At 41.3% G+C, this 26,833-nt stretch overlaps 1 protein-coding gene across 6 annotated transcripts in view; it reads right to left on the bottom strand.

Moving 5' to 3' along the window:
- Positions 1–26,833, bottom strand: part of LOC140205050 (low choriolytic enzyme-like) — a 131,664-nt gene that overhangs the window by 31,234 nt on the left and 73,597 nt on the right. For 4 of the 6 annotated variants that reach the window (XM_072272161.1, XM_072272163.1, XM_072272162.1 and 1 more), the window contains 3 exons: positions 20,173–20,294; positions 10,356–10,578; positions 10,147–10,262 (listed from right to left, as the gene is read on the bottom strand). In XM_072272161.1, coding sequence (XP_072128262.1) covers positions 10,147–10,262; positions 10,356–10,578; positions 20,173–20,294 — 461 coding nt within the window. Of the gene's footprint in view, positions 1–10,146; positions 10,263–10,355; positions 10,579–20,172; positions 20,295–26,833 lie in introns of those variants that run through there. The other 2 variants (XM_072272164.1, XM_072272166.1) reach the window with 2 other exon arrangements.

The following is a 26,833-nucleotide window of genomic DNA, read 5'->3' on the forward strand; positions in this document are numbered from 1 at the left end:
AAGGATTGCACCCTCTGTGATTCCCTTGTCCATTCATCGCTCTCCACTAATCTCCCTCCTGGCATTAATCCCTGCAAGTGGAAGAAGTGCTACTCCCCCCATTCACCTCCTCCATCATCTCCATTCAGCGCCCCAAACAGTCCTTCCAGGTGAGGCAACACTTCACCTGTGAATCTGTTGGGGTTGTCTACTGTATCCGATGCTTCTGATGTGGCCTCCTCCACATTAGTGAGACCCAAAGTAGACTGGAGGACTGTTTTGTCGAGCACTTTCGCTCCATCAGAATAAAGCAGGATTACCTGGTGGCCGACCATTTCAATTTCTATCCTCATTCCCATTCTGGCATGTCTGTCCATGGCCTCCTCTTCTGTCATGACTTCTTCTTCACCTCCCCCCGGTGCCCCTCCTCCTTCCCTTTCTCTGATAGTCCACTCTCCTCTCCTATCAGATTCCTTCTTCTCCAGTCCTTTCTCTTCTGTACCTTTCACCTCCCAGCTTCTTACTTCAGCCCTTCCCCCACCCACCGGACTTTACCTAACACTTTCTAGCCTGTACTCCTCCCCCACCCCCAGCTTATTATTCTGGCAGCTTCTCCTTCCTTTCCAGTCCTGATGAAGGTTACTCAGCCTGAATCATCTGTTTATTTATTTCCATAAATGCTGCCTGACTGGTTGAGTTCCTCCAGTATCTTGTGTGTTGTCCTTTTAATATTTGATAGATTTCAATGAGATCTCCCTTTATTCTTCTAAAGTCTAGGGAGTACAGGCCAGAGCAGTCAAACTCTCCTCATATGTTAACCCTTTTTATTATGTGCCAAGTACCTACAAACCTCATCCTTAATAATGGACTCCAGCATCTTCCCAACTACTGATGTCAGGCCAAATAACCTTTAATTTCCTGTCTTTTGACTCTCTCTGTTCTTAAAGAGTGAAGTGACATTTGCAATTTTCCAGTGCCTTGGAACCATTCCCGAATCTAATGATTCTTGAAAGATCTGCCTGAGTCAGTGGTGGATACACCCGGAAAGTTTAAGAGACTACTAGACAGGAGAATGAATTGGGAGAAATTGTTATGAGAAACAGAGAAATGGCAGACGAATTTAATAAGTACTTTGGATCTGTCTTCACTAGGGAAGACACAAGCAATCTCCCAGATGTATGGAGGGGCCAAGGACATAGGGTAACAGAGGAACTGAAACAGATTGACATTAGGAAGGAAATGGTGATGAGTAGACTGATGGGACTGAAGGCTAACAAATCCCCAGGTCCAGATGGTCTGCATCCTAGGGTACTAAAGGAGGTGGCTCTGGAAATTGCGGATGCATTGGTGATCATTTTCCAACGTTCTTTAGATTCAGGATCAGTTCCTGAGGATTGGCGAATGGCTAATGTTATCCCATTTTTTAAGAAAGGAGGGAGGGAGAAAACAGAGAACTATCGCCCTGTTAGCCTAACATCAGTAGTGGGGAAGATGCTAGAGTCCATCATTAAAAATGAAATAGCGGCGTATCTTGATAGCAGTGACAGAATTGGGCCGAGCCAGCATGGATTTACCAAGGGCAAATCATGCTTGACTAATCTATTGGAGTTTTTCGAGGATGTAACGAGGAAGATAGACGCGGGAGATTCAGTGGATGTGGTGTACCTTGACTTTCAGAAGGCATTTGATAAGGTACCACATAGGAGATTGGTGGGTAAAATCAGAGCTCATGGCATTACTGGGAGGATATTGACATGGATAGAAAACTGGTTGGCAGATAGAAAGCAAAGGGTAGCAGTGAATGGGTGTTTCTCGGAATGGCAGGTGGTGACTAGTGGGGTGCCACAGGGCTCGGTATTGGGACCACAGCTGTTTACGATTTACGTCAATGATTTAGAGGAAGGCATTGTGAATAACATCAGCAAGTTTGCTGATGATACTAAGCTGGGTGGCAGTGTGACGTGATGAGGATGTTAGGAGAATTCAAGATGACTTGGATAGGCTGGGTGAGTGGGCAGAAACTTGGCAGATGGCGTTTAATGTGAATAAGTGTGAGGTTATTCACTTTGGGAGCAAGAACAGGAAGGCAGATTATTATCTGAACGGTGTGGAGTTAGGTAAGGGAGAAATACAAAGAGATCTAGGAGTACTTGTTCATCAGTCTCTGAAGGTAAATGCAATTGTACAGGGCCCTGGTGAGACCACACCTGGAGTATTGTGTGCAGTTTTGGTCTCCGGGGTTAAGGAAGGACATCCTGGTTGTGGAGGAGGTGCAGCTAGGTTAATTCACGAGGTTAATTCCTGGGATGTGCAGACTGTCTTACGCAGAGAGGTTAGAGAGACTGGGCTTGTACACGCTGGAATTAAGGAGATTGAGGAGGATCTGATTGAGACATATAAGATTATTAAGGGATTGGACAAGATAGAGGCAGGAAATATGTTCCAGATGCTGGGAAAGTCCAGTACCAGAGGGCATGGTTTAAGAATAAGGGGTAGGTCATTTAGGACAGAGTTGAGGAGGAACTTCTTCTCCCAGAGAGTTGTGGAGGTGTGGAACACGCTGCCTCATAAGGCAGTGGAGGCCATTTCTCTGGATGCTTTCAAGAAGGAGCTAGATAGGTATCTTATGGATAGGGGAATCAAGGGTTATGGGGACAAGGTAGGAAACGGGTACTGATAGTAGATGATCAGCTATGATCTCAGAATGGCGGTGCAGGCTCGAAGGGCCGAATGGTCTACTTCTGCACCTATTGTCTATTGTCTATCACTGCTAATGCCTCCACAACATCTTCAACTACCCCTTTTAGAATCTTGGGTGTAGTTTACTTTCAGACCTTTCGTGTTCCCGAGCACATTCTCCTTAGTAATTGCTTCTGCCCCGACTATCTTGCATTTCTGGCATACAGCTGGTGCATTCCATTGTAAAGACCAATACAAAATAATTAGAAACCATAGAAAAACTGCAGCACAGAAACAGGCCTTTTGGCCCTTCTTGGCTGTGCCGAACCATCTTCTGCCTAGTCCCACTGACCTGCACACGGACCATATCCCTCCATACACCTCCCATCCATGTATCTGTCCAATTTATTCTTAAATGTTAAAAAAGAACCCACATTTACCACCTCGTCTGGCAGCTCATTCCACACTCCAACCACTCTCTGTGTGAAGGAGCCCCCCCTAATGTTCCCTTTAAACTTCTCCCCCCTCACCCTTAACCCATGTCCTCTGGTTTTTTTCTCCCCTTGCCTCAGTGGAAAAAGCCTGCTTGCATTCACTCTATCTATACCCATCATAATTTTATATACCTTTATCAAATCTCCCCTCAGTCTTCTACGCTCCAGGGAATAAAGTCCTAACCTATTCAACCTTTCTCTGTAACTGAGTTTCTCAAGTCCCGGCAACATCCTTGTAAACCTTCTCTGCACTCTTTCAACCTTATTAATATCCTTCCTGTAATTTGGTGATCAAAACTGAACACAATACTTGAGATTCGGCCTCACCAATGCCTTGTAAAACCTCATCATAACATTCCAGCTCTTATACTCAATACTTTGATTAATAAAGGCCAATGTACCAAAAGCTCTCTTTATGACCCTATCTACCTGTGATGCCACTTTTAGGGAATTTTGTGTCTGTATTCCCAGATCCCTCTGTTCTACTGCACTCCTCAGTGCCTTACCATTTACCCTGTATGTTCTACCTTGGTTTGTCCTTCCGAAGTGCAATATCTCACACTTGTCCGTATTAAACTCCATCTGCCATTTTTCAGCCCATTTTTCCAGCTGGTCCAAGTCCCTCTGCAAGCTTTGAAAACCTTCCTTACTGTCCACTGCACCTCCAATCTTTGTATCATCAGCAAATTTGCTGATCCAGTTTACCACATTATCATCCAGATCATTGATATAGATGACAAATAACAATGGACCCAGCACTGATCCCTATGGCACACCACTAGTCACAGACCTCCACTCAGAGAAGCAATCCTCTACTACCACTCTTTGGCTTCTTCCATTGAGCCAATGCCTAATCCAATTTACCACCTCTCCATGTATACCTAGCGACTGAATCTTCCTAACTAACCTCCCATGCGGGACCTTGTCAAAGGCCTTACTGAAGTCCATGTAGACAACATCCACTGCCTTCCCTTCATCCACTTTCCTGGTAACCTCCTCAAAAAACTCCAATAGATTGGTCAAACATGATCTACCACGCACAAAGCCATGCTGACTCTCCCTAATAAATCCCTGTCTATCCAAATACTTGTAGATTCTGGCTCTTAGTACTCCCTCCAATAACTTACCCACTACCAACGTCAAACTTACCAGCCTATAATTTCCCGAATTACTTTTTCATCCTTTTTTAAACAACAGAACAACATGAGCCATTCTCCAATCCTCTGGCACCTCACCCGTAGACACCAACATTTTAAATATATCTGCCAGGGCCCCTGCAATTTCAACACTAGTCTCCTTCAAGGTCCGAGGGAATACCCTGTCAGGTCCTGGGGATTTATCCACTTTAATTTGCCTCAAGATAGCAAGCACCTCCTACTTTTCAATCTTTACAGTTTCCATGATCCCACTACTTGTTTCCTTTAATTCTATAGACTTCATGCCAGTTTCCTTAGTAAATACAGACGCAAAAAACCCATTTAAGATCTCCCCTATTTCTTTTGGTTCCGCACACAGCCGGCCACTCTGATCTTCAAGAGGACCAATTGTATTCCTTACAATCCTCTTACTCTTAATATACCTGTAAAAGCTCTTTGGATTATCCTTCACTTTGACTGCCAAGGCAACCTCATGTCTTCTTTTAGCCCTCCTGATTTCCTTCTTACGTATTTTCTTGCACTTTTTATACTCTTCAAGCACCTTATTTACTCCCTCTTTCCTATACATGTCATACAACTCTCTCTTCTTCTTTATCAGAGTTGCAATATCCCTTGAGAACCAAGGTTCCTTATTCCTATTCACTTTGCCTTTAATCCTGACAGGAACATACAAGCTCTGCACTCTCAAAATTTCTCCTTTGAAGGCTTCGCACTTACTGATCACATCCTTGCCAGAGAACAACCTGTCCTAATCCACGCTTTTTAGATCCTTTCTCATTTGTTCAAATTTGGCTTTCTTCCAGTTCAGAACCTCAACTCTAGGACCAGATCTATCCTTTTCCATGATCAAGTTGAAACTAATGGTGTTATGATCACTGGAACCAAAGTGCTCCCCTACACACACTTCTGTCACTTGTCCTAACTCATGTCCTAACTCATTTCCTAACAGGAGATCCAATATTGCATCCCCTCTAGTTGGTCCCTCTATATATTGATTTAGAAGACTTTCTTGAACACATTTTACAAACTCTAAACCATCTAGACCCCTAACAGTATGGGAGTCCCACTCAATATGTGGAAAATTATTGAGTTTGTTTCAATTTCTTTGTCCTCCATTATTACCTCTTCTCCAACATCATTATCCAGTAGTTCAGTAATCACTCTCTTTTATTCTTTATATATCTGGAAAAAATAACCTCTGTAGAAATGTGTCCAGACACACTGAACATCAACTGGGATGCTGAGAGCATCATAGATAACCGTTTAAGTGAGGTGGCCATACCTAAGATGCACGCTGCAGGTAGCTGGGTGATTATCATGAAAGGTAAGCAGGCAATGCAGGATTTCCGGTGGCTAATCCCCTTGAAAACAGGAAAATCAGCAGCAGCAGCCAGATCTGTGATACTAGTAACAGCTCTGAGGCTCAGCAGGGAAGGGTGAAGCTAGACGTGACTCTAGTGATAGGAAATTTCCTAGTTAGAGAGTACAGAGGAGATTCTGTGGCTGCAAAAGGGACTCCAGGATGATATGCTGCCTTCCTGGTACCAGGGTCAAGGATGTCTATGAACAATTGCAGAACGTTCTGAAATAGGAGGCTGAGCAGCCAGAGGTTGTGGTGGATATTGACATAAATTATGCAGGTAGATAGAAGAGGTCCTGCAGAGTGAATATACCAAGTTAAGAAGAAGGTTATAAAAAACAGGACCTCATGCAGAGCAATCTCTGAATTATTCCCAGTGTCATGTGGTAGTGAAGGCAAGAAAAGGATGGTTTGGCAGATGAACGTGTGGCTGAAGGGTTGGAGGAGGGAACAAGAATACATACTTTTGGATCATTGGCATATATTCTGGGACAGAGGTGATCTGTACAAGAGAAATAGGTTGTACTTGAACTGGAGGGGTCTAACCTCCAGGTGGGCAGACTTGCTCATGCTACTAGAGAGAATTTAAACTAGATCTGTTATGGCGGGTGGTAGTGGTGGCGGGGGGGGGGGGGTGTGTGTGAAGGTGGGATCCAAATGTGTAGTGGGGCAGATGAGAGGCTGGAATTTAAATCAGAACTGAATGGGAACCAGTACATCAGGTCAAATAGTTTTGGGATTAAGAAGATAAATAGGCTTGGAGGCAGAGGATATGGGTAAGTTCCTAAATAAGTACTTTGCATTGATATTCACGAAGGAGATTCACACAGTGAGATCATTCTGGAATATGCTAATACGTCAGAACCTTTTGAGATAAACAAAGAGGTGGTGTTTTGTCTTTTGAAGAATATTAAGGTATATGTCCCCAGGGTCTCAGGAGATATGCCCCAGGTTACACAGAGAAAGACAAGAGATGAGATGGCTGGGATCTTGACCAATATATTTGTGTCTTTTCTAGCCATAGGCAAGGTCCCAGAGGACCTGTTTATCCTCTATCCAGGAAGGAAAATGGAGATAATCCTGGAAATTATAGACCAGAGAGTCTCATGTCATGGCCAGGAAGCTACTGGAGAGGATTCTTAGTGATTATGAGCAATTGGAAAAGTATAGCCTAATTAGGGATGGTCAGCATGGCTTTGCGTGGGAATGGTCATTTCTTACTAATTTGATTCAGTTTTTTGAGGAGGTTTCGAAGATGATCAATAAAGATGGAGTAGTGCATTTTGCCAATATAGATCTTAGTAAGGCATTCAACAAACTTTATCCAGAAGATTTAAGATGCATAGGATCCACAGTGACTTGGCCACTTGCATTTGGAATTAGCTTGCCCAAAGAAGATACAGTGTAGAAGTCAATGGGTCTTATTCTGGCTGGAGGTCCATGACCAGTAATATTCCATGGATTTGTACTGAGATGTCTGCTGTCTGTGACTTGGATAAAAATGTGGCTGGATGGGTAGGTAAGTTTGCAAATAACACAAAGATCGGTGGTGTTGTAGACAGTGAAGAAGACTGTCAATGGATAGGACAGGATGTAGATCAGTTACAAATATGGGCAGAGAAATGGCAAAAGGCACTTTAATTTCAAAAGTGTGAGCAGTTGCACTTTGGGAGATCAAATGGATAAACAAATTACAGTTGGTTGGCAGGATGCTTAACAGCATTGAATTACATTAGAGTGTAAATATATTAAATATTGGGAGCTGTTCGTTTGCTATCAAACTCAGATTTATAGTCAGAGACAGGAAGTGGAATATAATACATGGGTGACTGGAGCTAAGGGATGGGAATATGGATAGTTTTGCAAATGTTGCCAAAAGATGTGAGTAGTTTCGTCACCAGAGCCAGAAAACCAGACCATGGATACATTTGTGGCCAGAGGAAGATATTTGAGATTGTGAAGTCAGACTGAAGTTTGTGAATGTGGAAAGCTGTACTGTTAGAGACCTGGATGGAAAAGTGAGTTTTCCAACTGAAGCTGGGAGTCAGGGATATGTGTAAATTTGTGGTCAGGAATGATATATCTGCATACCTGGCATCTAATTGAGTCAATCCTTGTCCTATACTGGAAAACTGGAATGGTGCCATGAAATTTGGACAGCCTTACCATTGTAACACAGAATGAACTTATATCCTAAGTCAGGCAGAAGATTTATCAATGCTGCATCATATCCTATTTAAGCACTAACTGGATCAATTCAGACTGTACAGGAATCATCTAATTCAAATTACTACTTAAAACAACATATTTGGAAATACGGAACAGAATTACACCATCCATATCTGCAAATGAAAATATTTCATCCAATTTTGAAATTGAAAGAGCTGGAGGATTGATTGTATTTGGATTACTAGCATCACATACTGTAGAGTCTATCACTGTCCTTTCCTAATGGGAGCAAGGATATGGAACAAGCACTCATCTGGAGCTGGGAATGGGGAACTTGAGACAGGTGTATAGCCAGAGCTGGGGAGAAGAATGTTGACCTGCTTATGTTGCTGAAGAGTGGGGCAAACACTCAACAGGGTACTAATGAGCCTAGCCCGCGCATGTGCGTGTGTGTTTATGTGTCAGTTTGGATGTGTGTGTGTGTGTGTGTGTGTGTGTGTGCGCGCACGCGCGCGTGCATAGGTTTTACATACATTTTAAGCACACTCTGATTTGGTTTCTGACTCACAGAGAAATCCGTTAAGCTGTGAATGCAGCAGATGCACAAAGATTATTTCCAATTTTAAAAATATTTTTACTAATGGGACAGCCCATTGCAATATTGCAAGACCTAGATAAATACCCAGATTTGAAACTATACCCACGTTAATTGCCTGCAATAATGACATCTTAATTTATAAAAAAGCAAGTGCCTCTCTCTTGGGCATGATAAATTAGAAACATAGAAAACCTACAGTACAATACAGGCCCTTTGGCGAACATGTACTTGCTTTAGAAATTACCTAGGTTTACCCATAGCCCTCTATTTTTCGAAGCTCCATGTAACTATCCATGAGCCTCTTAAAAGACCCTATTGTATCCGCCTCCACCACCGTTGCCGGCAGCCTGTTCCACGCACTCACCACTCTGCGTAAAAAAAAAACTTACCCCTGACATCCCCTCTGTACCTACTTTCAAGCACCTTAAAACTGAGTCTTCTCGTGATGGCCATTTGAGCCCTGGGAAAAAGCCTCTGACTATCCACATGATCAATGCCTCGCATCATCTTGTACACCTCTATCAGGTTACTCTCATTCTCCGTCGCTCCAAGGAGAAAAGGCCAAGTTCACTCAACCTATTCTCATAAGGCATGCTCCCCAATCCAGGCAACATCCTTGTAAATCTTCTCTGCACCCTTTCTATAGTGTCCACATTTTTCCTGTAGTGAGGTGACCAGAACTGAGCACAGTACTCCAAGAGGGATCTGATCAGGGTCCTATACAGCTGTAATATTATCTCTCAGCTCTTAAACTCAATCCCACGATTGATGAAGGCCAATGCACCGTATGCCTTCTTAACCACAGAGTCACCCTGCGCAGCTGCTTTGAGTGTCCTATGGACTCGGACCCAAGATCCCTCTGATCCTCCACGCTGCCAAGAGTCTTACCATTAATGCTATATTCTGCCATCATATTTGACCTACCAAAATGAACCACCTCACACTTATCTGGGTTGAACTCCATCTGCCACTTCTCAGCCCAGTTTTGCATCCTATCAATGTCCTGCTGTAACCTCTGACAGCCCTCCACACTGTCCACAACACCCCCAACCTTTGTGTCATCAGCAAATTTACTAACCCATCTCTCCACTTCCTCATCCAGGTCATTTATAAAAATCACAAAGAGAAGAGGTCCCAGAACAGATCCCTGAAGCACACCACTGGTCACCAACCTCCATACAGAATATCACCTGTCTACAACCACTCTTTACCTTCTGTGAGCAAGCCCACTTAATTAAAAACAACACAATGGCTATAGTGCAGTCACTCAATCCTTGTTCATAATACGAATGGCTTAAAAGGCGTGCACTGGAACTCCCATCATGGCCTGGATAGATATGGTTGCAACACTTAAGAAATCGAGCATGCTCCAGAACAAAAGATCAATTTGAGTGGTATAGCTTTTACTGAAAATGCCTGATTGTGGATGCATGGAGGATTACTCTATATTATCATAGAGAGTTTTTAGCAGAATCCAGAGCCAAATAAGTAAAATTAAATGTTATAATTAAAAACAACTATTCAATATAACTCAAAACTCACGAGAAGTTATTTAATATTAATTTTCTTCAGGATTCCTCCGTTCAAAGTAGATGTCAACTTACCGAATATTCAAATCTGAATTTCTAGGATTTTTAAAAATAGTTTAGGGTTTATAAAACATAAATACTTCTAAGATATACTCACAGTATTTTTGTTTTTGTACAGTACCTTAAATGCTCTTGGCATTAGCAGGGCCCACCAACATCTTTGTCTTGAATTAGCTTTTTTCCAAGTTCTAAAATTAATATTGCCCTTTTTGTCTGTCAATGTATAACCACATTCAACTGAAAGGGAGAAAATATTTATTAAACAGAACAGTTTGAAAACATACAGAAAGTCAAATAAATATATGAACTCTAACTAGATGAGAGTATTACCAAATTGAAACTTTGCACTGAAACCAAATGCTCTCCATATGCGTGAGGAGAAAAATTCCACTAATAAAGATCCTCCAGATGATACTACTGCTGGATTTTCTGAACCACAAGTTGGTCCATCAAGAACAGGAGACACTAAACTTTCACCATCATAAATTATTACACGGTCGGAATAACAGTTAATAAACTGTTCTACTTGAAATTTAGTAAATTGCAAGAAGATCTGTGAAAAATAAACAGAATTATAACAGACTGGTTATGAAAAATTATTCAAAAATACTGTAACAAAACCAAAAATCAATAAGCAGAAGAAAATGAACAATCTCTTAAAGAAGAAATTTGAGAATATCTTTATCATTGTAAGATTTGTCTTCAATTGTCTGAAGATAAAAGCCAATTGGAAATTCAAGTTTGTTCAGTTATTCTGGTCTTTCAAGCACAATTCTCATTGCCACTTGTCTACTTGGGTAAAGTTAAGATAATACAGGAATTCATGTGAAACCAAACAGAGCAGACACCTTGTCAGTGTCCACCCCTCTCCTTAAAAAAACATCCATTTGCTCTGTCGCTAGTAGTGTGCACAATTTATGCAAAACACTGCAGCAAATCACAAAAGACTTTTTGGACAGCATCTGCCACAACTCCAGCTTTAATCATGTATTTGCTTCTTGGGTTCATACTGTGACAAAAAGTATCTCATATTTCACAATCACTTTAGAGCATTCCATTGGAAGAGTAAATTATCAGAGGTTGAGGTCCACATTGGTACTAATGACATAGGTAAAAAGAAGGAGGTTCTACAACATAATTCTGGGAACTATGTGAGGTTGAGAGTGGAGGCTATAGGAAATAGGAGTAACCAAACAGTAGCAACATGGTTCAGGAACTCATTCAACAGCAGGGTGTTGAGCAAAATGTTGTAGTACTTGGGGATAGTATAGTCAGGGAAATAGATACAATTCTCTGAAACAGGGATCGAGAGTCCCAAGGGCTGGGTTGTCAGCCCAATGCCCATGTTCGGGACATTTCATCTGACTTGCTGAGAAATCTGGAATGGGAAGGAAAAGATCCAGTTGTCCTTGTCCACATGAGCACCAACGATGTAGGGAGAACAAAAGGGGTTCTAATGAGAGAATTTGAGCAGCGAAGGGCAAAATTTAAAACACAGAACCAAAAAAGATAGTAATCTCAGGATTGTTAACTGAGTCATGTGCAAACAGGCACAGACGTCAGAGAGCTAAATGCGTGGCTCAAAGATTGGGTTTGAATATGTGGGACATTGACAACTGTTTCAATGGGACAGGTTCCATCTGAACTATGATAGGATTAGGGTTCTCCCAAATCATATAACTAGGTCTGAGGATGGGCTTTGAGTTTGGAAAAGTAGGATAAAGTAAAAGGAAAGTAGAATGCAGGAGAGGTTATTGAAGTCTCTAGAATAAAGAATAAGACAAAAAGTTTAGAAAGGGATAAAAAAAATTAACTTCAGGCAAAATGGAAACAAAATTGAAAAGAGTTGCGCAGTTCGAAATTGGCGGGAATGACATGACTGAGTTATGGTTGAAGGAAAATCAGAAGTGGGAGTTTAACATCCAAGGATACACATCGTATCAAAGGGACAGGCAGTTGGGGTGGAATTGAAATTAAATTCTTAGAAAAATGTGACATAGAATCAGAAGACATGCAATCCTTGTGGGTAGAGTTAAGAAACTGCAAGGATAAAAAGACCCTGATGGGAGTCATATACAGGCCTCCAGACAGCAGCTCATATATGGGGTACAAATTACAATGGGAGATAGAAAAGGCATGTAATAAAGTTACGAAGTTACGATGGTCAATAAGAATTTCAATATGCATGTAGATTGGGGAAAATCAGGTTGGTGCTGGATCCTAATTGAAGGAATTTATAGAATGCCTATGAGATGACTTTCAGAATCAGAATCAGAATCAGGTTTATTATCACCGGCACATGACGTGAAATTTGTTAACTTAGCAGCAGCAGTTCAATGCAATACATAATCTAGCAGAGAGAGAGAGAGAGAGAGAGAGAAAGAGAGAGAGAGAGAGAGAGAGAAATAATAAATAAAATAAAACATAATAAACAAATAAATCAATTACATATATTGAATAATTATTTTAAAAAATGTGCAAAAACAGAAATAATGTATATTAAAAAAAGCGAGGTAGTGTCCAAAGCTTCAAAGTCCATTTAGAAATTGGATGGCAGAGGGGAAGCAGCTGTTTCTGAATCGCTGAGTGTGTGCCTTCAGGCTTCTGTACCTCCTACCTGATGGTAACAGTGAGAAGTGTGCATGCTTTGGGTGCTGGAGGTCTTTAATAATGGACGCTGACTTTCTGAGACACCACTTCCTAAAGATGTCCTGGGTACTTTGTAGGTTAGTACCCAAGATTAAGCTGACTAGATTTACAACCTTCTGCAGCTTTTTTCACCCATGGACAAGGCGATGATGAAACTCCAAACTCCAGACTCAAACATTGGGTGTGCCAACTCGCAGGCTCTCGGGCCTCCTTGTGCTTTCTGTTTTTCTGTTCGCACAGACATCCGATCCCAGGATCCACCAACTTGGGACAGCCCAACATCCATGGATGTCCTTCATCACCTGTCCATATCGCTGGCCTTCAACCACTGAGTGGAGACCTAGACTGCAGATGAACTTTGTTAACCAGGCGCATCACTGGACTTTGAACATGGATAATAGAGCGGAGGTCTGACCTCTAACTCCTCCACATCCCTATCCCTAAAACCTAACCTAATCCTAACCTGTCTCCCTGTGCCCAAAACTATTCCTATGAACTTTAAAAACAACTAAGTCTGATGTATCAGTATTACAATGAGGTAAAGGAAACAACAGAGGCATGAGAGAGGAGCTGGCCAAAGTTGATCAGAAGGGGATATAGAAGGGATGACAGTAGAGTAATAATGGCTAGTGTTTCAGGGAGTAATTTGGATGATGCAGGATTGACTTATCCCAAAGAAGAAGCATTCTAAAGTGAGGAAGAGGCAAACGTGACAGCATAAAAGTGAAAGAGAGGGTATACAATATAGAAAAAATTAGAGGGAAGTGAGAGGATTGGGAAGGTTTTGAAAACCAACAGAAGGCCACTAAAAAAACAATATGGAGATATAAAATGAAACATGAAGATAAGCCAGCCAATAACATAAAAGAGGATACCAGAAGTATTTTTTTAGATATATAAAGAGTAAGAGAAAGGCAAAAGTGAATAGTGGACTGCTGGAAAAGGATGGTAGAAGACCGTAATGGGGAACAAAGAAATGGCGGATGCACTAACTAAGTATTTTACATCAGCCTTCACTGTGGAAGACACCAGCAGCATGCCAGAAGTGCAACAGTGCCAGGGGAAAGTAGTAGTTGCTATTACTAATGACTAATGAGAAGGTGCTTAGGAAGCTGAAAGCTCAGAAAGTAGAAAAGTCACTTCGATCTGTTATACACCCCAGGGTTCTGAAAGACGTAGCTAAAGAGATTATGAAGGCATTAGGAATAATCTTTCAACAATACTGGATACTGGATATTGGAATAGTTCCAGAGGACTAGAAAATTGCAAATATTACTCCACTGTTTAAGAAGGGAGGAAGGTAGAAGCTAGGAAATTATAGGCCAATTAGCCTGACTTTGGTAGTGGGCAAGATGTTAGAGTCCATTATTAAGGCTGGGGTTTCAGGGTATTTAAAGGCACATGATAAAACAGGCCAAAGTCAGCATGGTTTCCTTGAGGGGAAACCTTTCCTGACAAACCTGTTTGAATTTTTGAGGAAATAACAGGCAGGACAGACAAAAGAGAGTCACTGGATGATGCTGTTTGTTTGGATTTTCAGAAGGTCTTTGACAAAGTTGGCTGCTGGTGACTAGCAGTGTTCCACAGGGATAGATGTTGGGTTTTGCACTTGTCATGTTAATATGTTAACAATCTGGAGAATGGAATTACTAGCTTTGGGGACAATACAAACATTGGTGAAGAGGTAGACAGTGCTCAGGAAGCAGTGAGTCTGCAGAAGGACCTGGACAGATTAGGAGTACTGTATGGGTAAAGAAGTGCCAGATGGAATACAAAGTAGGGAAGTGTCTGGTCATGCACTTTGGAAGAAGGAGAAAAGGTGCAGTTTATTTTCAAAATGGGGAGAAAATTCAATAACCCTAGCACAAGATTTCTTAGCGGTTAACTTGAAGGGGGAGGTGATCGTAAGGAAGACAAATGCAATGTGAGCATTCAATTTGAGAGCATAAAAGCAAGGATATAATACTGAAGCTTTGTAAGGCATTGGTCAAGACCGCATTTGGAATATTGTGAGCAGTTTTGGGCCTCATATCTAAAAGATGTGCTGGCATTGGAGAAAGTCCAGAGGAGGTCCACAAGAATGACCCTGGGAATGAAGGATTTAATCTATGAGGAGTGTTTGATGGCTCTGGGCCTGTACTCACTGGGTGTATATGAATTAGGGGGATCTCATTGCAGCCAACCAAATTTTGAATGGCTTAGATAGAATGGATGTGGAGAGAAAGTTTCCAGTAAAAGAAGAGTCTTGGATCAGACAGAGTCTCAGAATAGAAGGACATCCCTTTAGAACAGAGATGAGGAGAAATTTCTTCAGCCAGTGGGTGGTGAATCTGTGGAATTAATTACCACAGATGGCTGTGAAGGTCAAGTCAAGTCAAGTCATTGGGTACATTTATAACAGAGGGTGCTAGGTTCTTGATTAATGGTGTCAACGATTATGGGGAGTAGGGGGAGAGAATTGGGTTGAGAAAGAAAATAAATGAGAGATTACTGAATCACCTAATTCTGTTCATTTCTCTTATGGTCTTAGCCACAATCACAATGGCAGTGAACTCCCTCAGTAAATTGAAGGGCCTGCACATCACCATTAAAAACTCTACCATAGATGAACTGTGGGTTGTCACTACCCAACTGTTTACACACCAGTCTTTATTGATGTAGCTACATACACCATCACTTCAGATCTTAATAGAGATCATGGGAATTTTGTTGGTCCAAAAAGAGATGAAACCCTCTAGCTGGAAGGCTGCTTCAGGGATGGTATCCTGGAGCCACGTTTCCGTCAGAATAAGCATACAGCTGTCCTTCATCTAACACTGATTCAGTCTCGGATGCAGGTAATCTAGTTTATTTTCTAGCAATTGAACATTTGAAAGCAGAAATATCAGGAGAGCTGGTCTAAAGAGTTTTGCCTTTAGTCTCTCATAAATAACTGCTTCCTTGTGCACTGCTTTCAACAGCATCTCCACTGGGTGTCTGTAGCAGGCAACAACACGGTGTGCAATAAGCCTATGCTGGGGAACTCATCTGCAGTTCAACAACTCACTAGTGAGGTAGACGTGAAGTACTTGGTGTTCCTAATATGCAGCAGTGTCTTGCGATCATAAAAAAAGATGTAAAGGATGAATAATTACACCAATAGTTGGAGCTGGAGTGGCTGCTGTGACTAGCTATGTCGCCATCTTGAAACTACATGGACTAGTGAAGATCCTTAGATGCATTGATTTAGGAGGAATCTGGAGGTCCAAGGCCATAGTTTCCAGAAAGTGCAACAGAGTAGAAGACATATAGCAAGCTTCACTTCATTGATCAGAGTGCTGAGTCCAAAAGTTGGAAATTCACATTGCAGCTGTATAAAGTTTTGGTTAGGCCATGTTTGGATTTGTATTACAGGAAGAATGTGGAGGATATTGCTTGGATTAGAGAGAAATGGCTGTAAGAGGTTAATTATTTTCTCTGGAACATTGGAGGTTGAGAGGTGACCTGATATAAGTACAATATATAAAATGATGACGGGCAAAGACAGGATAGATAGACAGTCTTTCTTCCGAGGGTAGTAATGTCAAATATTAGAGAGGTCAGATGGGGAAAGAGTAAGGAAGATTTACTTGGGATATCTTTTTACACAGAAAATTATGGGTGCCTGGAATGTAAATTTCAGGGAAATGATAGGAGCAGGTATAAACATCCAAGAGGAATTTAGATAAGCACATGAACGGACATGGAATTGAGGAATAGAGGCCCTGAGGGGCAGACGTGTAGTTTAAATCGGCATGCTCCTGTGATGTGCTGCTCTCTGTTTGATGAATGGGCAACTCAACATTGCAGGTTATAGAATTTTCAAGCAAGGAGTAGTGGGGGAGGAGGGGATGCAAATGAGGAAGTGGTACTGCAATATTGATCCTTTACTAATTTCATTTGATGTCAATTTATATTTTTCATTGCCCTTTGACCTGATACCATTACACTTCCTAAACTACTTTAATGCAGTCCTTCGATTAAACTATTGTCTTCTTGGCCTGAAGAGTCTAATCATAAAGAGCTTGCAAATATGTTTTTTGGGACAGTAGGACAAACATTTCATTAAAGAACTACATTAAAATAATTAAGGCAGTGTAGTGGTACCAGGTCCTATAATGGCTACACCATGAAACAAAGCTACTCAGCTCACAGGCCCTATGTAAGAATAATCCAACTAGTACAACTATCCCTGATGCTCTGCAAAATCCCTCCTTCGAGATAATAATGCAGATCACTTTTGTCTACAAGTCAATTTGTTTCTTCTGCTACTGAAAGGTATTTCAGTTCCTAACCAAATGTAGAATAAATTTACTTTCATCACAGTTCTTTTGCCAGTCATCTTCATTTTGCATCTCCTAGTTGCATACAAAGTCACCAAGACTATGGGAAACTGCAAGATCGGGAAAATGTTATAAAGCAACAAAAAACTAGGGAAGATAGATAATGAAAGTAAACAAACACAAAATATAAAAACAAGTTATGAAAGCAATGGGAGGTGAGGACCTTGATACAGACACTCTCACTGAAGAGGCAGTGATGAGCAAACTAGTGGGCCTAAAATTCGACAAGTTCCTGGTCCTGTTGGGATGCAAGAAATAGTGGAAGTTATAGTAGACGCACTTGTGATAATTAACCAAAATTCTCTGGGCACCGGGCAGATCCCAGTGGATTAGAAGACCACTGTTTATAATGCCATACCACTGTTTAAAATGGATATAGGCAAAAGGTGGGTATCTACAGGTCTGTTAGCTTAACATCTGCAGTCAGGAAAGTGATTGAAGCAATCATTAAAGAAGAAAGACTGAATCAGCATGAGATGGAGGATAGCTGCCCTCTTATTCTAACAAAAATATGGCTCCAAAATACCATTCATCTGGATGGTTCACCTTGAGAGAATTCCTGTGATCTCTGGCAAGTCCTGCAATGGAGCTGTAAGTACCTATGTTAATAAGAACTGGTGTGTGAACACTTTGGTAATGATGAGCCACTGTTTGTCTATGGTAGAATTCTTAATGGTGAAGTGCAGGCTCTTCTATTTACCAAGAGAGCTCACTGCCATTGCGATTGTGCTTGTATACATCACCCACACTGCCCGCCCCCCACCGCACCATGCTAATTCTTGGGAAACGCTGCATGAGCTTTATGGCGCCATCTGTGGCTTGCAAACCACACACCCTGATCATTTCTTTATAGTTGCTGGTGTCTTCAACTATGCTAACTTAAAAACAGTCTTGCCTAAATTCTACCAGCATGTTGATTTTGCTACGAGAGGTGAGAATACTTTAGACCTGATTTATACCAACGTCCCTGGTGCATACAAAGTAGCTCTCCATCTCCACAACGATTCAATGACCACTTATCTGTCATGCTACACAAATGAAAAAGTGTCATAGCATCTCAAGGGGAGACGTAGCCAGAAAGAACCACCTCAGTTTCCAGGACGGTGTTGGAACATGTTCAGGGAGGTGGCTACCTCTGACCATCACATTTACAACAATGAATATGAGAGATCTGTCACCAACTACATAGAGAACTACACTGAGGATGTCACTGTTATCAAACACATGAGCTCCCTTCAGGTCATACAGTAAGACTTCAGGTCAGCTTTCCCGTGGCATCAGGAAGGAAAAATGGGATTAGTCATAGAGAACATACAGCCATTCTGTGACACCAGAAGTATGAGGTGCATATGACAGGGCATCCAGACCATAACGGACTACAAGTCCACCTAGCACATCAATGACAGTGATGCTTCTTTCTGATATGTTGAATGCTTGTTACACTTGGTTTATTGCATGGAATAATGAGCCAGTGGTCCCTTTCCTTGAGGACCAGGCACACTGTCAGGATACAGCTGATGTGAGGAAGTCCTTAGCCAGGGACAACCCACATAAAGCTGTGGGGCCTGTATTGTACGTGGTCGGGTGCTGAGGGACCGGGCAGCTCAGTTAACTGAGGTTCTAATAGACATCTTCAACATCCTTTTAGAACAATCCACTGCCCCTTCAGACTTCAAGGTGACTACAATCATCCCAGTGGCCAAGCGGATTATAATAACCTGCCTCAGCCACTACTGTCGAGTGGCATTGATTGCAACAATAATGAAGAGCTTTAAGCAACTGGTTATTGATTGCATAAATCTCATTTTTATGCTACATTGGACCCTTCCCAGTTCGATTATCACTCAGGTCGGTCCACTGATAATGCCATAGCTTCTGTTCTCCACTCTGTCCAGGACCACCTAGAAAATGGTGCCTCATATGCTAGGATGCTGTTATTGACTTCATCTTGATAATCTCTCAGAAGCTGATGGGTAAACTGGCCTCGTCCATATTTTTTACCAATTTTTACACCATCAATAGGGTCCTGACCAGCTGCATTACTGTCTGGCACAGGAATTGTAAGGCTTCTGACAGCAAGTCCCTACTAAGGATTGTGAGGACTTCTAAGAGAATAATTGGGGTCTCTCTTCCACCCATTGGAGATATTTATTAGTAGTGCCATGAATGCAGAGCCTTTAGCATTGTCAATAATCCCTCCCATCTGGCCAACATTCTCTTTGACCATTCCTCCCCCACCCCAACCCCCGCACTATCAGGTAGGAGGTACTGTAGTATTAGGACAAGAACTGTTAGGATGGGAAACAGCTTCTGCCCCCCAGGCTCAAAGATTACTGAACTCCCTGCCACCACCCAGGTCTCATCACGTACGAAGCGCCGGTAACATTATACTGCTTACTTTTTAACTTGTAACGTATATGCACCTTATTATTTGTGATAATATTACTTTGTGTTAAGAGTTTGAATAATATGTAGTGTGTTGTGTACCTTGTTTCATTTGGTGATATATATTTTTACAGATGAATGACAATAAACTAAACTTGAACTTGAAACATCAACTGTTTATTCTTTTCCATAGATGCTCTCTGACCTACTGAGTTCCTCCAGCATTTTGTGTGTGTTATTCTGGATTAGCGGCTCTGCAGAATCTTGTGTTTATAGACTAATAGTAAGTATTTTGAATCAAAAGTCTGATCGCAAGGGAGAATATTTAAAAATCAGAGCAATGTTTTTTTTTGGAGTCAACTTGCAAAGAATTTCAATGCAGAAAGATTAGAAGAAACTTCAAACTCCTTTCTAACAACAACTGACACATTTTAAATCCGATAAATTTTGTTAATCTAAGATCTTAGGTGAAATGGGAGTTGAATTACAGAGAGGTATGAATCCATGAAAACAGCTGCAAGGCTCTAACTGGTCCACTACTATTTTTAAGTGTTCTTATTTAAAAATGAAAAAGTCACACTAATGTGTATTTTTGTATACTGTGGCATTAATTGGCATTCAGATTTCCTCAATCATTACATGTGATGATTACGTGTATAAAGAAGTAATTAAAGGTCTCTGATGACAGTGCCCTTGGACTTGATAAATATCTGCCACCAGCAGTTGCAATATTTTGTTACAGAATTACTTACTTTATTTTTATAATTAGGTGTTCTAACTAGCCATATGCAATGAAGATTGTTTGGATATAAATCTGGAAATCCTGGAGAGTTGAGAAGTTCATGATCCTTCATTAACAATCCTCCACATGTTTCTGTAAAATGAAATTAAGAATTATTGCCCAACTGTGATTTAAAAAATGTTCTTAGGTTAGATTTCTTGGTAGTGATGTTAATATAATACTTATTTCTGGATTAGTAATCTAGAGACTTGGATGGATGACTTGGAAATGTGAACTCAAAGCCAGCGCTGGAGGTATTATAATATAGGCATCTGTTAGTCTCGTGAGACCATGGATTTGCACCTTGGAAGGTTTCCAGGGCGCAGGCCTGGGCAAGGTTGTATGGAAGAACAGCAGTTGCCTATGCTACAAGTCTCCCCTCTCCATGCCACCAATGTTGTCCAAGGGAAGAGCACTAGGGCCGATACAGCTTGGCACCGGTGTCGTCGCAGAGCAATGTGTGGTTAAGTGCCTTGCTCAAGGACACAACATGTTGCCTCAGCTGAGGCTCGAACTAGCGACCTTCAGATCACTAGACCGACACCTTAACCATTTGCCTAACACGGAAGTAATTATCCATTGTTAGAAAATAACCTTCTGGGGACTTTAATGTCATATTAATCCAGGAAACTAACTTTGGTTAGTTTCCTGAATCCAGGATCAGTAAGGAAGCTTTAAAATTGGCTCGGAGGTAGGAACTGGAGGGTGGTGGTTGAAGGTTGTTCAGAACTTTCACCAGTGACCAGTGGTGTCAGTGCTAGGACCCTGGTTAGTCATTATTTAAAGTTCAAAGTAAATTTATTGTCAAAGGACATATTTGTGACCATATACAACGCTGAAATTAATCTTCTTACAGGCATACTCAATAAATCTATATTAGAATAACAATCATAACAGTTATCCCCCTTGGTTCAAAAGCCTGATGGCTGAGAGGTAATAGCTGTTCTTGAACCTAGAGGTGTAAGTCCTGAGGCTCCTGTACCTTCCACCTGATGGCAGCAGCGAGAAGACAGCAGATCTAGGGTAGTGGGGTTCGCTGATGATGGATGCTGCTTTCCTGGACATTGTGTAGATGTGTTCAATAATGGGGAGGGCTTTACCCATGATGAACAGGGCCATATCCATTACTGTTTGTAGGATTTTCCATTCAAGGGCACTGGTGTTTCAATACTGGGCTGAGATGTAGCTAGCCAATATACTCTCCACTACACATCCATAGAAGTTTGGCAAGTTTTTAGATGTCACCCTGAATCTTCGCAAACTCCTAAGGAACTAGAGGTGCTAATGTGCTTTCTTCATAATTGCACTTACATGCTGGGCCCAGGTCAGGTCCTCAGAAATAATAACTCCAAGAAATTTAAAGTTGCTGACCCTGTCCACCTCTGGTTATCTTCTCCTGAAGTCAATAATGAGCTCCTTGGTCTTGCTGACAATGAGTAAGAGGTTGTTGCTCAGCCAGATTTTCAATCTCCCTCCTATATGCTGATTTATCCTCACCTTTCATTTGGCTTACGATAGTGGTGTTGTCAGTAAACTTGAACATAGCATTGGAGCTGTGCTTCACCACACAATTGTAAGTGTAAAGCGAGTAGAGCAGGGGGCTAAGCACACGGCCTCGTAGTGCACCTGTACTGATGGAGTTACTGGAGGAGATGTTGTTGCCAATCTAAAGTGACTAGGCTTTGTAAATGAGAAATTGAAGATCCAATTCCACAAAGGGATATTGGAGGATATTGATTAGTTTTGAGGGGATGATGTTATTGAATGCTGAGGTGCAGTCGATAAAGAACAACCTTATGTATGCAGCTTTGCTGTCACTGTTCCAGGGTTGAGTGAAGAGCCCACAAGATGGTATCTGCTGTGCTCCAATTGTTTCAGTATACAAATTGGAGCAGATCCAAATCACTTCTGAAACAGGAGTTGATATGTTTCATCATCATCCTCTCAAAACAGTTCCTCACTGTAAATGTAAGAGCTACTGGATGATAGTCATTGAGACAGGTCACCACGCTCTTCTTAGGCACTGGTATAATTAAAGCCTGCTTGAAGCAGGTGAGTACCCCAGAATGCCGAAGTGAGAGGTTAAATATCTCAGTGGCACTCCAGCCAGTTGATCAACACAGGTCTTTAGTACTTGGCCAGGTATCCCATTTGGGCCAGATGCAGTTTGTGGGTATACCCACCTGAAGGCTGTTCGCACGTCAACCTCAGAGACTGAAATCACAGGATCATCGGGAACTGTGGGAGTTCGTGATGGTTCCTCATTGTTTTGATGGTCAAAGTGAACATGGAAGGGATTGAGCTCATCTGGAAGTGAAGCCCTGTTGTTGCCCATGTCACTTGATTTAACTTTATAAGAGTTGATAGTATTCAAGCCCTACCACAATTGTTGAGCACCTTTCATTGATTCACATCATACAAATGATTTGGGTCTAAATGGACAAAGCCTGATAAATAAGTTTGCAGATTGCACTAAATTAGCTATTGTTAATAGCAAATATGGTTATTATAGACTATGGGAAGGGATCTTGACCACTTAAGGAAGTAGTCTTAGTGGTAAATGAATTTCAATATAGAAAGTCAAATTAGTGTAGGACAGACTCCATAGTAATTGAGTATATGCTCCATAGTCCTTTGGACTTATTTTCCTCTGCAGATGCTGTCTGGTTTGCTGAGTTCTTCCAGCATTTTGTGTATGTTGCTTAAGATTTCCAGCATCTGCAGAATCTTATATTCAGGACTATTGGGTGCAATGGAACAGGGGAATTTGGAATACAAAGTCATAGTTCATTGAAATCAGTGCCACAGGTCAACCGGATGGTAAGAAAGTTGTTTAGCACACTGGCCTTCATCAATTAGGGCACTGAGTATAGGAGTTGATATGTAAAGTTGCAGTTGTCTAAGTCACTGGTGAACTCAGTCTTCGAATACTGCTGAGTTTAGGTCACCAGGAATAGGAAAGATGTGGTTAAACTCAATAGTGCAGAAAAGATTTACGAAGATGGACTTCATAACTAGAGGGCCTAAGTAAGAGGGAAAGATTGACTAGACTGTCTTTATTCCTTGGAATGTAGAATGGGGCGAGTGGTGACCTTATAGATATATTTAAAATTATGAGAGGCAGGTTTCAAGATAGAAGTTCATTTATCACATGTATATCGAAGAATACAGTGAAATGTGTTGTTTGTGTTAACAACCAGCACACCCAAGGGAGTGCTGGAGACAGCTTAGGCACAGATAAGGTGGATAATAAATCTTTTCCCGAAGGGGTGTCCAAAACTAGTGTGTATGGATTTAGGGTGTGAGCCTAAAGATTTAAAAAAGGACCTGATGGATCACTTTTCCAATAAGAGGGTGGTGTGCATCTGGTAGTGATTGAGCCAAGCATAATGTTATAATTTAAGAGACACTTGTACAGGTATCTAGAGGGGCAGGCTGGGTGGGCACTGCTGTTAGCATGGTCTCAATGGACCAAAGGGCCTGTATCCATACTAAATTGCTCTATGATTCTGATTAGTGAGAGGAAGTTAAAAAAAAAAGATTTTAGTCTCTTAGTCCACAAATTACAATATGTTCTCTAAATTCTGTCTGTTCTCTCCATACAAACAGTGTTTGAGCTGCTTAGCGTTTTTAGCATTTTATTTCCATCTGCAGGATTTTGATTTAAATACTTTTATTATGGAAAGGCTGTAGTACAAAGCCACTACACAAAATTGCCAGAGTGGGGTCATGATACAATGGCAAGAAAATCTAAAGTGACTGTACACAAAATAGTTAAAGGTTTAAGGATAGTTCCTCCTGATTTTCCGTTGTGGGAATTCCACCAGCAGCATATTAGCTAAATATTTTCTGGTTACCTGATAGCTGACCAATGGTTACAGATTTCACCATTCTTCATTTTGTCAGACTAAGCCATACACCTGAATCCACTGCCCAAGTTCTATAAATAGATGTGGAGATGGATCTTTGAACCTTTCTGCATTCCTCAAAAGTCCCAAGAATGTTTAGACTGTCCAAACACAACGTGAACTTCACTAAAACCATTTTGATTATACTTTTCTAAGTGCCCTACGGTTATATTATTAATGATATATTCCAGTTTTATACTGAGAACAGGTGTCAGGTGTCTATTATTCACCCTAAGAGCGACCTGAGCATATGTGTACATAAATTATTGAATGAGGAAAGGAAAGCGGAGGAAACAGTTACTAAAACATAAAAAAACTCTGGGCTTTATTCATATGGAAAGTATAAAAGCAGGGAAGTTGTGCTGAATAATTATGGTATGTTATGACGGAGGATGAGAGGTGACCTGATAGAGGTGTACGAGATGATGAGAGGCTTTTACCAGGGCTGAGATGGCTAGCACGAGAGAGCACAGTTTTAAGGTGTTTGGAAGTAGGTACAGAGATGTCAGGGGTAAGTTTTTTATGTAGAGAGTGGTGAATGCGTGGAATGGGCTGCCAGCGACGGTGGTGGAGGCGGATACAATAGGGTCTTTTAAGAGACTTTTGGATAGGTATATGGAGCTTAGAAAAATAGAGGGCTATGTGTAACCCTAGGTAATTTCTAAGGTAAGGACGTGTTCGGCACAGCTTTGTGGGCCAAAGGGCCTGTATTGTGCTGTAGGTTTTCTATGTTTCTATGTTATCTTCAAGAGGTAGTACTTCAGGAAGATGGCATCCATCAATAAAGACGCTCACCATCTGGTCATGTGCTATTTTTGTTACTACCATTGGGGAAGAATACAGGTGCATGATGCCCCCCCACACAACATAGGAACAACTTCTTCCCCTTCACCATCAGATTATTGAATAGTTCATGAACCCATAAACACTTTTTTACTTTTGTTTTTTTTTGCACTCCATTTTCAATTTATAGCTTTTTTAAAAATATCTTGCACTGTACTGCTACCATAAAACAACAAATTAACAACATATCCGTGATAATAAAGCTGATTCTTAAACAAGCACTGTGTTGATTTTTGGTCATCGCATTGTAAGAATGTGTATCTATTAGAAAAGGTCCAGAAAAGATTTATAAGGATCCACATTGGATCTGACACTAGTCAATGAATGCTGGTAGGTGTCAGATCTCTTCATGGGTGAGCATTTTGGAGACAGTGACCACAACTCCAAGCTTTACAATAGCCTTGGAGAGGGATAGAAGCAGATGGTATGGGAAAGTATATAACTTGGAAGGGGATTATGTTGTTATTAGGCAGGAACTTGGAAGTATAAATAGGGAACAGATGTACTCAGATAAATACACTATGGAAATATGACTTTGTTTAGAGAATGCTTGCATGAGGTTCTGTATAGGTTTGTCTCATTGAGGTAGGAAAGGGATGGTAAGGCAAGAGAAAGAAAGAAGAAAGACCATTAAGGTCCAGGGCGCAAGGATCAGAGATGAAAGGCAACCAAGGAGCTTAAGAATAGACGCAGGAGAACTACATGAGGGATTGAGAAGGCCCCAAGGGGTACTACATGCATACGAAGAGTAGGAGTATGACTTGAGTGAGGATAGGATGAATCAGGGATAAAAGAGGAAAGCATTTGGGAGGAGGTAGAGGGGTCCTTCATGAATATTTTGCTTCAGTGAGTGTGGCCTTAACATTCTGGAGGACAGCATTAAAAGGCTGATATGTTTGAACATCAAAATAAGTTGCAGAAACTTGTAAAATTAGTCATTTCCATCATGAGTACTAGCCTCTATAGTATTCAAGACATCTCCAAGGAGCAGTGCTTTAGGAAGGTGGCATCCATTGTTAAGTTCCCTACTACCCAGGACATGCCTCTTCACACTGAAATTGTCAGGAAGAAGGTGCAGAATCCTGAAGGCACACACTCAGTGATTCAAGACCAGCTTCTTCCTCTCTGCCATCCAATTTCTAAGTAGACACTGAACCCATGAATACCACCTCACTACTTTTTTATGTTATTTTGCGCTGCTTAAACTATTTAACAGACATATATATACTAATGTAACTTAGTTTTTTTCTCTGTATTTATCGTGTTTTTCATTGTACTGCTGCCGTAAAGTTAACAAATTCCACAACATATGTCGGTGATATTAAATCTGAATCTGATTCTGATTTAGATGTTAAGATGATGTGCTGGAACTTTGGAAAAACAGAACAATCGCTGAATCCCAGGACCCGGGCTGGATATATCCCAGATTATTGAGGGAAGAGAATGCTGCACCTTTGGCGATGATCTTTGCGTCCTCATTGGCCCCAGGAGTAGCACCAGATGATTGGAGGGTGGCAAATGTTATTCCTTTGTTCAAGAAAGGGAGTAGGGATAAGTCTAGGACTTATAGACCAATGAGTCTTATTTCAGTGGCCGACAAATAATTAGAGAAGATTCTTAGAGAGGGGATTTACAAGCACTTAAGGAAGTATTTTGCCTGGAGGTTGGTTAACAGTGGTGTTCTGCGGGGATCTGTTTTGGGACAACACCTCTTTGTGATTTTTATAAATAACTTGGATTGGTGCTATTGTGGATAGTGTAGAAGGTTGTTGAGTGTTACAACCAGACATTTATAGGAAGCAGAGCTGGGCTGGGTGCTGGGCTAGGGAATGGCAGATGAAGTTCAACCCAGAATAGTGTGAATTGATATACTTTGGAAAG

This window comes from Mobula birostris, chromosome 11 (assembly GCF_030028105.1).
Source record: "Mobula birostris isolate sMobBir1 chromosome 11, sMobBir1.hap1, whole genome shotgun sequence".
Classification (NCBI taxonomy): Eukaryota; Metazoa; Chordata; class Chondrichthyes; order Myliobatiformes; family Myliobatidae; genus Mobula; species Mobula birostris.